The 12,072-nt window shown below is 43.0% G+C and overlaps 1 protein-coding gene across 1 annotated transcript in view; it reads right to left on the bottom strand.

Annotated features, from left to right (window-relative positions):
- ptpn20 (protein tyrosine phosphatase non-receptor type 20) overlaps positions 1 to 12,072 on the bottom strand; it is a 254,022-nt gene that overhangs the window by 13,976 nt on the left and 227,974 nt on the right. Inside the window, exons 40-41 of the mRNA XM_060854122.1 lie at positions 7,341 to 7,672; positions 5,470 to 5,685 (exon numbers count right to left, since the gene is read on the bottom strand). Coding sequence (XP_060710105.1) covers positions 5,470 to 5,685; positions 7,341 to 7,672 — 548 coding nt within the window. The remainder of the gene's footprint in view (positions 1 to 5,469; positions 5,686 to 7,340; positions 7,673 to 12,072) is intronic.

The following is a 12,072-nucleotide window of genomic DNA, read 5'->3' on the forward strand; positions in this document are numbered from 1 at the left end:
CCCAATTCATCCATGCCGACCAGGTTCCCCAAAGTGAACTAGTCCCATTTGCCTGCATTTTGCCCATATCCTGTTAAAGCTTTCCCATCCACGTACCTGTCCAAGTGCCTTTTAAATGTTATAATTCTACCCACTTCAAACACTTCTTCTGGCAGCTCATTCCAGATGCACACCACCCTCTGAGTGAAAATGTTGCCCCTTGGGTCCTTGTCATATCTTTCTCCTCTCACCCTCTAGTTGTGGACTCCTTTACCCTGGGGAAATGTCCCTGGCTATTCACCTCTTCTATGTCCCTTATGATTTTATAAACCTCTATAAGGTCACCCCTCAGCCTCCCATGCTCCAGGGAAAAACAGCCCCAGCCTCTCCTATAACTCAAACCTTCCAATCTCGGTAACATCCTTGTAAGCCTTTCTTTGCACCCAATTTAATAGCATCCTTCCTATAGCAGGGTGACCAGAATTGTACGCAGTACTCCAAATGTGACCTTATTAATCTTTTGCACAGCAGTAACATGATGTCCAACTACCTATTCCACAATTGTGAGTTCCTCTTGAACTTTCTCCAGGACCTCTCTACCCCCTAGTTTAACAGTATCACACTGGGTAGCTGCCAAATATTGCTTGCACTGACTGTTGCCCTCTCTCTTCTCAGCCCTTCCCTTCCCAGACTCTATTTGAGCACCACTTTTAGGTGATGCACAGGCTCTAGCGTTCCGTTGCGTCACACATTTCGTGTTTGGTTCACATGCCGGCTACTGGACAATAGCTCCCTCTTGCTAACCTGTGGCATTCTGGACAACTACTGTGGGTGCTGCCTGGCAGGTTCTTAACAAGGAAGCAACTCAGAGAAGGTACTCTGGGCTGATTCCTGGGATGAAGGGGTTGTCTTATGAGGAAAGTTTAAAGGAAATTGGTCCTTTACTCATAGGAGTTTAGAAGAATTGACCTCATTGATACAGGCAAGACTCTAAAAAGGCTTCTAAGGTCAGAGTGTGAGAGAATTTGTTCTCTGGTGGGGGGAACTGAATTGAAGGGGCATTATTTTTAATAATGGGCCTTCCATTTAACACAGATGAGAAGAAATTTCTCTCAGAAGCTCGTTAGTCTTTGGGATGATGTTGCACAATTTAGCAGTTGAGGCTGGGTTATTGAATAGATCTGCGTTAGACAGTTGGGGAGCTAAGGGTTTAGAAGCTGATAAGAGAGTGACGTTAAGGGAACAGTTAGTCGGAGCACTATCTTGTTGAATGGCAGAGCAGGCTCCAGGAGCTGAATGACCTGCTTGCATCTCCTGTGTTCGCCTCAGTCTCTAATGGGGAATTGGATCTCCGAATGGCCCAGCTCTGATTCAAAAATCAGCTGTTCCATCCCAACTACAAACCACTGCCGAACATCGCAATGTGAATAAGCAGCAATTTGTGAGCTCTTGAAACACCTAGTTTCTGTGTAAACTGTGGGAACACATCTGTGGGAACTGTGTAAATCAATCGGGTAACTTCAAGCCAGTATACACTATACAGAGCGGTACTCCAATTGCCATTCAACCAGTGAAACCACTGAAACTATTAAAGGATATGATAATGGTAGATAGTGGAATGTAGTACAGATACTTAACAGGTTCATTGTAAAAAGCATTCAACTTATTTACTTAGTCGTAGATGTAGTGTTTGCTGGCTAGGCCAGCATTTATTACCCATCCCTAATTGCCCTTGAGATGGTGTTGCATGTTGAATTGCTGCAGTCCATGTGGTGTAAGGCCACTCATAATATCATTAGGAAGGAGATCCCAGCATTTTGACACCATGACAGTGAAGGAACAGGGATATATTTCCGAGTCAGGATGGTATGCAACTTCTCATTTTCTTGTTGATGATAATTTTCCCATTTTAAACGTCCTACCCAATCTTGACATTTTTGTTTTCAATCTTATCTTTCAGCCTCACTGTTACTATTTTAACATTTCTCTTTCACTATATTATCCCTTGCCCCCATTCCCCAACAAGTACAATCTTTAATATCATTCAATACGTCAAACGCCATCTCAATAAAACAACTTCTTTTTACCCAGGCAACAAGCCACCTGACTGCTCTCCCAAAATCCTTATCCCAATTATGGCTTCTCCATCTCATTATTGCTGAAACTTCAACTTGCTCTTCACATTTCATTGATCAAAATGGTTCTGAAATTATGCCATTGTCTCATTGTCACCTGGGTTTAAGTAAGGGGCCCTCTTGGCAAAGGTTATTCCTCAATTTTCAAACAATTTTCCAAAATTTTCCTTTTAATGATTGACTGATCCCAATCCTCTATTGGCATATTACAGCACAGAAATCGGTCATTCAGACTAATCTGCTCATACTTCGCCTCCTCTAACCGAGACAATCTTTTGAACAAATCCCATTCCCCCTTCATGTTTGTTGATAGCTTCCCAAGATCAATTGATTTTTGTTGGGAAGGACATGAAGAGATATCAAGCACCAACGTTCTTCACTTTACTCTCACAGTGAATGCCATGTTTTGATACTGTTACATCAGGTGATGGAGCTCACTCTAATTACTGGAACTTTTAGTACATTTACTGCACTCAGAAGAAAAGGTATTCGCCTCTTAGAGTCAGAGAGTTGTACTGCAGGGAAACAGGTTCTTTGGTCCAATTTGTTCATGCCTACCAGATATCATAAATTAATCTAGTCCCATTTGTCAGCAGTTGGCCCATATCCCTCTAAACCTTTCCTATTCATATATTCATCCAGATGCCTTTTAAATGTTGTAATTGTACCAGCCTCTGTCACTTCCTCTGGCAGCTCATTTCAAACATGCACCACCCTCTAAGTGAAAAAGTTTTCCCTTAGGTCCCCTTTCATTTTTAGATTAGATTACTTACAGTGTGGAAACAGGCCCAACAAGTCCACACCGACCCACCGAAGCACAGCCCACCCATTCCCCTACATTTACCCCTTTACCTAACACTATGGGCAATTTAGCATGGCCAATTCACCTAACCTGCACATTTTTGACTGTGGGAGGAAACCCACGCAGACACAGGGAAAATGTGCAAACTCCACACAGTCAGTCGCCTGAGACGGAATGGAACCTGGGTCTCTGGCGCTGTGAGGCAGCAGTGCTAACCACTATGCCACCATATTCTTTCCTCTCTTACCTCAAACCTATGCCCTCTAGGTTTGGACTCCCGTATCCTGGGGAAACGGCCCTATTCATATCTCTCATGATTTTATAAACCTCTATAAGGTCATCCCTCAGCCTCTGACACTCCAGGGAAAACAGCCTCAGCCTATTCAGCCTCTCCCAATAGCTCCATACCTCCAACCATGGCAACATACTCATAAATATTTTCTGAACCGTTTCAAGTTTCGCAACATCTTTCACAACAGCAGGGAGACCAGAAATGAATGCAGTATTCCAAAAGTGGCCGAACCAATGTCCTGTACAGTCACAACATGACTTCCTAATTTATTTTTCTATTTTTAAACACCTTTTATAGCCCATGTAGGTTTTGAGTCAGTGCGAATGTGTAGACTTTGTGGTTTTGTGTATTTGTGTTCATGACGTACTTAGTGAGAGGATGAATCAGGATATATGAACTCACTGTCATCCATGCCTTTATCATTATCAATTTTAAAACAATAATGCAAATAGTTAACTTGCTAAAACTGTGTGTTAAAATTCAGAGGACTTGTCACTCTAATAGTTCATCACTGTATTTATTAGTCTAGGAGCATGATGAACAGAAACAGGCCATTCAGCCCTTCTAGCCTATTCTTCCATTCAGTTAGACCATGGCCAATCTGTACATCAGCTCCATTTGTATGCCTTTGCTCCATATCCTCTTCTTTATTCTATCGCAGGGTGTTGGCTTTGCTGGTTTGGTCAGCATTATTTGGTAATCCCTAATTGCTCTTCTGTAGGAACACATGAAATAGGCTGGGGTTGTTTTCCCTGGAGTGTTGGAGGCTGAGGGGTGACCTTATAGAGGATTACAAAATTATGAGGGGCATGGATAGGATAAATAGACAAAGTCTTTTCCCTGGGGTCGGGGAGTCCAGAACTAGAGGGCATAGGTTAAGGGTGAGAGGGGAAAGATATAAAAGAGTGAATACTCAAGGTCTTTTGTCCAGGGTAAGGGAGTCCAAAACGAGAGGGCATAGGTTTAAGCTGAGAGGGGAATGACTTAAAAAGAATGACCCTAAGGGGCAACTTTTTCACACAGAGGGTGGTGTGGGTGTATGGAATGAGCTGCCAGAGGAGCTGGTATGATTGGAACACAGAGGACGACAAACCTGTGGAATCTTAAAAGGCATCTGGATGGGGATATGAATAGGAAGGGTGTAGAGCTAAATGCTGGCAAATGGAATCAGATTAATTTTGGATATCTGGTTGGCATGGACAAGTTGAGCCGAAGGAGTTGTTTCCATGCTGTAAAACCCTGTGACTCTGTGATAGTCAGGACTGGAGGACTGGGGTGGACAAAGTCAAAAATCACATGACACTAGGTTATAGTCCAACAAGCTTATTTGAGCAATGCTCCTTCATCAGGTACCAGCATCACTCCGAAAGCGTGTAATTTTAAATAAACCTGTTGGACTAGAACCTGGTGTCAGGTGATTGTTGTCTATGAGCTGCTGCAGTTGTTGTGGTGCAGGTAAACCCATAGTGCTGTTAGAAAGGGATTTTTAGCATTTTGACTCAGTAACAGTGAAAGTACAGCAATATATTTTGAACTGTGTGTGGTTTGAAGGGGAACTTGCAGATGTTGATGTCCCTTGTATCTGCTGCCCTTCTCCTTCTCATTGGTAAAGATCACCATCTCACTTTGTAAACCTCCAACTGATTCTAGACTCTGGAGAGAGTTCCAGATTTCAGCTGGGTTTAATAAATGCCAGGAAAATTTAAAAAATACTTGTCCTCACCAGCAGAGAGTCTGGGGAACTGACACTGTTTGAGAGAGGTGGGAGATGTGAGCTCAAATCCCGTGCCTAGACTGATGTTCGCATCCAGAGATTCCCCAAGATTCAGGCAGGTATTATTGAGTGAGGAGAAATGAGCCAAGAGTGGTTGGGAAGAATTTCTTATGGAAAGCTACAAGACACCAGCTAGTTGTTTGAACAAGCTTGGTTCTCAACAAGATGGTAAAACAAAGAACTGCAGATGCTGAAGACCTGAAACAAAACAGAAATAACTGGAGATGCTCAGCATGTCTGGCAGCATCTGTGGACAGAAAGCAGATTTAAGCAGAGGGTTCAACTCTGCAAAAGGGTCACTGCGCTTGAAATGTTAACTCTGCTTTCTCTCCACAGATGTTGCCTGTCTCCAGCATCTTTTGTGGTTATCAACAGGAGTTGGACTGTGCATCCTTGAATCACAGGAGTAGCATAAGGACAATAAATTGTAGATGAAAGCATCTCAGACATACAAAAAGAACTTCAGAAGAACATTTCTTTCACTTACGCTGAGTTCTTTGTTAATCAGGCTCAACAGTACATCGGTGCAGATTAGGACCCCACTTCTCCCGATCCCAGCACTGCAATGGACAACAGTCGGTCCCTGATGATGCACTTCCCTCATACAGAGAATGAACCGCACAAGCTGCTCTGACGAGTTCGGTGTTCCGTGGTCAGGCCATGTAACAAATTGGAGATGTTTCACATAATGTACTTCTCCGGTCTGAAATTGGTGAAGACACAGAAATCAAACCATTGCCATATCTATTCGACGTCACTGCAGAATGCTCATTCCTTTCCTTCTACCTTTGTCTTACAGCAACACACTTCCAGCTACCTCCATGATTCATCGAAATACCCTTCTTGATAGTGGGTCAGGAATAGGAGTAGACCATTCAGCCCTTCCACCCTGTGGTGCTACTGAATGAGATCATGGCTGATCCTTTATCTCAAAGCCATACTCCTGCTCTCTCTCTTTCAATCCTACTTGACAACTTTAGCCTCTAGAAATATATTTATTTTTAAAATATATTCAGTGACTTGGCCTCCGAATATAGTAAGTAGAAAATTCTATAGGTTCGTCATTGTCTGTGTTAAGAAATTTATCGTCATCTTAGTGAGTTATCCTCATTCCTGAGACCATGGTCCTTTGCTCTGGACCCCTAGACAATGGGAGCATCATTCCTACATCCAGTCTGTCCAGCGCAGTCAGATTTTATATATTGCAATGAGATCCCCTGTCATTCTCCTAAACTCCAGTGAATACAGACCCAGTCAACTCAAACTCTTCTCATACAACAGATCTGTCACGCCAAGAGCCATTACTGCATTCCCTCTGCAGCAAGTATAACTTGCGGTGGGTCAGGAGACCAAAATGACACACAATATTCGAGGTGTGACCTTGCCAAAGCCCACAAAGTGAGATGAGGAGGATCTCATATCTATAACTCAGCTCTCCCAATTCCGGATAGACCTAATAAAGCTGGTTTCTTTGTGTACTGTACAATCTTACAGCTCAAGAGGCCATTCCATCCATTATTCCTGTGCTGGCTCTCTGTACTCTTTCAACATAGCCTCTTAAAGTTCACAACTTCCTTTTGAAGCATTGTCAAATTTGCTTCCCAAATGAAAACTTACATGTGTTTAAGAAATACTTTTTTTTAACCTAGACTCTGGTTCTACGCCCTGCAGCCTGAAACTGTTTCCTCTCCTGGCCAAACAGTTTTTTTTGCACCCAGTCTTCACGAAACTGACCATGGTTTCGAACCCCCTTATCCAATGTCCTCTTCAGTTTTCCTGTCAAGGTGATCCACCAACCAGCTGGCCAACAAGAACAGGGAAAGCCGAATGCGACTATACCGGAATCACACCTTGAACCCTACATGGACTTAATCGGTTTAAGATGAAACAAAAAAAACTTGAAAGATCGGCAGATACTGGAAAGCAGAAACAGAAACAGAAATTGTTGGAAAAACTTTGCAGGTCTAGCAGCACCTGTGGAAAGAAAGCGGAAAGTTGATGGTGGTGCTCGCAATTTCTGTTAAAATGAAATATCTTCAACTCATAGAATTCCCTACAGTGTGGATGCAGGTTATTCAGCCCATCAAGGCCACATCAATCCCCCTCCCAGTATTTTCCACAGCTAACCCACGTAGCCTGCATGTCCCTGGACATTGTGGGCAAGTTAGCTTGGCCAATCCACCCTAATCTTTGGCCTGTGAGACATGGGTAGAATGTGCAAACTCCACACAGTTGCCTGAGACTGGAATCAAACCCAGGTCCTTAGTGCTATGAGCCACCAGTGCAACCAACTAAATTGTTAATCTGTGGAAGAAAAGAAATATGATCTGTAACTATTAGGATTTTCTTTTTCTTTACCTCACTATCTGTCATCTTCATGGCGTTTATTTCAAAGGAATCCAGGATCTGTTGATTTTCCAGAATGAGTTGATACTTGTTCACTCTCATTGGTTTATACATTTTGTCAGGCCAGTATCTGTGACACTTGACCTTCCCCCGCTCGTGTTCACGGGTCATCATCGCGATGATGCCAGCTTTGTTTTCCCAGATCATTTGCCAGAAGTCGTTTGTGGTGCCTGGTAATGGTCCCTGGCAGGCGATGTACACATACTCCTCAGAGCCAATCGGCATCCGAATGTAACTTGCATTGATGTAGCCGTGGACCCCGACTCGAACTCGGGTTTTATCATCTGAGGTGTCAAAAAACAAATGTGTTTTTGCAGTGGCTCAACTCATGAGTGTTGCAGAGCATTTTACAAAAATACAACACAGTCATTCAATTCAACAGCTCCATGCTCTTCATCTCATGCCATCAACATAGCCAGCTATTGTTTTTTATAAGACCATAAGACATAGGGGTAGAGGTTAAGCCATTCAACCCATCGAGTCTGCTCTGCTATTCAATCATGGCTGATACATTTCTCAACCCCATTCTCCCACTTTCTCCCTGTAACCCTTCATCCCCTTGATACTCAAGAACCTATGTATCTCCGTCTTAAATATACTCAATGACCTGGCCCCCACAGCCTTCTGCGACAATGAATTCCCTAGATTCGCCACTCTCTGGCTGAAGAAGTTTCTCCTTATCTCCATTCTAAAAGGTCTTCCCTTTACTCTATGGCTACGCCCTTGAGTCCTATTCTCTCCTACCAATGGAAACATCTTCCAAACATCTATTCTGTCCAGGCCATTCAGTATTCTGTATGTCTCAATTAGACTCCCCTTCCTCATCTTTCTACATTCCATTGAATATAAACTCAGAGTTCTCAAACATTCCTCATACGTTAAGGTTTTCATTCCTGGGACCATTCTTGTGAACCTCTTCTGCACCCGTTCCAGGGCCAGGACATCAATCCTGAGATATAGGGTGCAAAAATGCACACAGTACTCCAAATGTGGTCTGATCAGAACCTTACAGAACCTCAGAAGTACATCTCTGCTTTTTTATTCTCTCTTTTACACTTAACTGGCTTCTCTTTAAATGCATTTATGTTATTTGCCTCAATTGTTTATTTTGGAAATGAGTACAGCATTAACCACGCTCTCAGTAAAGATGTTTTTTCTGAATTCCTTATCGGAATTATTGCTGACTACCTTAAACTTAAGGTCTTTAGTTTGATCTCCTTCATAAATGGAAATGTACACTCAATGACTGCCCTATTCTGGGTAATCCAAGATGGAGGATGGGAAAAGTTTCTCGCTGTAAGAGCTGCTCCTGTTTTGAGGTACTTTAGATGTTGGAAGTGATTTTCTCGAATTCCAGGAGCAGCAATTACTGTTTCATATGCTTTGGTAAAAAAAAAGTCAAAACAACAGCAGTTTTAAAAGGGAGAAGAACAGACAAAGGAAGCACATGGTGAGGTCAGTGCAGGAGAGAGACAAAGAAAGAAACTGACACCAGAGTGAACCTACACAGTACTGCCTTTGCTGTTTAAATTCATGTATCGCTGGACATCGGAGTGAGTCTGGGAAAATTAACAAACAGTGAAATTCACAACTGATCTTGGAGGAACTGTTTGGGTGAAGTTCACAGCACAGAATCAGATAAATTAATTGTTTTAAGTGGCCTACAGAAAGTCTGCAGTAATGAGGAGGGTGGGGTCTTTCTTGATTATATGTTTTTTGATATTTGTCTCTTGATTAAACTTCAAATATAAGCCGTAACTATTAATCTAACCTGAGGCAGTATTTTGTAGAGGAATAAGATGGTGTTATTTTCTGGGTCTGTAGATGGTGAAGGAGCAAAAATGGCCTTTGCAGTGATATGTGCTTCTTGTCAGATGTGGGAGTTTAAAGAGAGTTTAAGGGTTACTGCAGATTATATCTGCCATAAATGCTGTTGGTTGCGAATCTTATCAGAATGAATGGATCAGTTGGAGAGACAGTTAGAAGCGATGAGGAATTTGCAACAGCAACAGTATGTGATGGATGGCGGTTATAGGAAGGGGGGAGGTCTCAGATACAGTCACATGGTTGGGATAACTCCAGGAAAGGTAAGAGAGGTAGGCACCTAGTGCAGGTGTGTTCTGTGGCTATACCCATTTCAAACAAGTATGCTCTTTTGGAAAATGTCGGGGGTGATGGATTCTTAGGGGAATGTAACACGAACAGAACAAGTTTCTTGTATTGAGACTGGCTCTAATACAACAAGGGGTACGTCAGGTTCCAAGGGATCAATTGTGTCAGGAGATTCTCTAGTCCAAGGTACAGACAGACGTTTCTGTGGCCAGCAGCGAAAAATCAGAATGGTGTGTTGCTTCTCTGGTGCCAGGATCAAGGATGTCTCAGAGAAGATGCAAAATGTTCTCAAGGGGGAGAGGGGCCAGCAAGAGGTCATTGTCCACATTGGAACCAATAACATAGGAAGGGAAAAGGTTGAGATTCTGAAGGGAGTTTACAGAGAGTTAGACAGGAATTTAAAAAGGAGGTCCTCGAGAATTGTAATATCTGGAATACTCCCAGTGCTACGAGCTAGTGAGGGCAGGAATAGGAGGATAGAGCAGACAAATGCATGGCTGAGGAGCTGGTGTATGGGAGAAGGATTCACAGTTTTGGATCATTGGAGACTGTTTTGGGGTAGAAGTGACCTGTACAAGGAGGACGGATTGCACCGAAATTGGAAGGGCACTACTATACTGGCAGGGAGACTTGCTAGAGCGGCTTGGGAGGATTTAAACTAGTAAGGTGGGGAGATGGGACCCAGGGAGACAGTGAGGAACGAGATCGATCTGAGACTGGTACAGTTGGGAACAGAAGAGAGTTAAACATTCAAGGCCGACAGGGACAAGGTAGAACTAATAAATTAAACTGCATTTATTTCAATACAAGGGGCCTAACAGGGAAGGCAGATGAACTCAGGGCATGGTTAGGAACATGGGACTGGGATATCATTGCAATTACAGAAACATGGCTCAGGGATGGACAGGACTGGCAGCTTAATGTTCCAGGATACAAATGCTACAGGAAGGATAGAAAGGGAGACAAGAGAGGAGGGGAGTGGCATTTTTGATTAGGGATAGTATTACAGCTGTGCTGAGGGAGGATGTTCCCAGAAATACACCCAGGGAAGTTATTTGGGTGGAACTGAGAAATAAGAAAGGGATGATCAATTTGTTGGGATTGTATTACAGACCCCCTAACTGTCAGAGGGAAATTGAAAAACAAACTTGTAAGGAGATCTCAGCTCTCTGCAAGAATAATAGGGTGGTTATGGTAGGGATTTTAACTTTTCAAACATAGACTGGGACTGCCACAGTGTAAAGGATTTAGATAGAGAGGAATTTGTTAAGTATGTGCAAGAACATTTTCTGATTCAGTATGTAGATGTATCTACTAGACAGGGTGCAAAACTTGACCTACTCTTGGGAAATAAGGCAGGGCAGGTGACTGGGGTGTCAGTGGGGAGCACTTTAGAGCCAGCGACCATAATTCTATTAGATTTAAAATAGTGATGGAAAAGGATAGACCAGATCTAAAAGTTGAAGTTCTAAATTGGAGAAAGGCCAATTTTGACGGTATTAGGCAAGAACTTTCGAAAGCTGACTGGGGGCAGATGTTTGCAGGCAAAGAGATGGCTGGAAAATGGGAAGCCTTCAGGAATGAGATAACGAGAATCCAGAGAAAGTATATCCCTGTCAGGGTGAATGGAAAGGCTGGTAGATATTGGGAATGCTGGATGATTAAAGAAATTGAGGGTTTGCTTAAGAAAAAGAAGGAAGCATATGTAAGGTATAGACAGGTTAGATCAAGTGAATCCTTAGTAGAGTACAAAGGCAGTAGGAGTATACTTAAGAGGGAAATCAGGAGGGCAAAAAGGGAACATGAGATAGCTTTCGCAAATAGAAATAAGGAGAATCCAAAGGGTTTTTACAAATGCATTAAGGACAAAATGTTAACTAGGGAGAGACTAGGGCCCCTCAAAGATCAGCAATGCGGCCTTTGTGCGAAGCTGCAGAAAAAGGGGGAGATACTTAACGAGTATCAGTATTTACTGTGGAAAAGGACATGGAAGAAATAGAATGTAGGGAAATAGATGGTGACATCTTGCAAAATGTCCAGATTACAGAGGAGGAAGTGCTAGATGTCTTGAAATGCATGAAAGTGGATAAATCCCCAGGATCTGATCAGGTGTAGCCGAGAACTCTGTGGAAAGCTAAGGAAGTGATTGCTGAGCCTCTTGCTGAGATATGTGTTTCATCGATAGTCACAGGTGAGGTGGCGGAAGACTGGAGGTTGGCTAATGTGGTGCCACTGTTTGAGGCAAGGTAAGGACAAGCCAGGGAACTATAGAGCAGTGAGCCTGATGTTGGTGGTAGGCAAGTTGTTGAAGGGAATTCTGAGGGACAGGATGTACATGTATTTGGAAAGGCAAGGACTGACTAGGGATAGTCAACATGGCTTTGTGCGTGAGAAAACATGTCTCACAAACTTGATTGAGTTTTTTGAAGAGGTAACAAAGAGGATTGATGAAGGCAGAGTGGTAGATGTGATCTATATGGACTTCAGTAAGGCCTTCGACAAGGTTTCCCCTGGGAGACTGGTTAGCAAGGTTAGATCTCATGGCATACAGGGAGAACTAGCCATTTGGATA

This window comes from Hemiscyllium ocellatum, chromosome 43, assembly GCF_020745735.1.
Source record: "Hemiscyllium ocellatum isolate sHemOce1 chromosome 43, sHemOce1.pat.X.cur, whole genome shotgun sequence".
Taxonomy (NCBI): Eukaryota; Metazoa; Chordata; class Chondrichthyes; order Orectolobiformes; family Hemiscylliidae; genus Hemiscyllium; species Hemiscyllium ocellatum.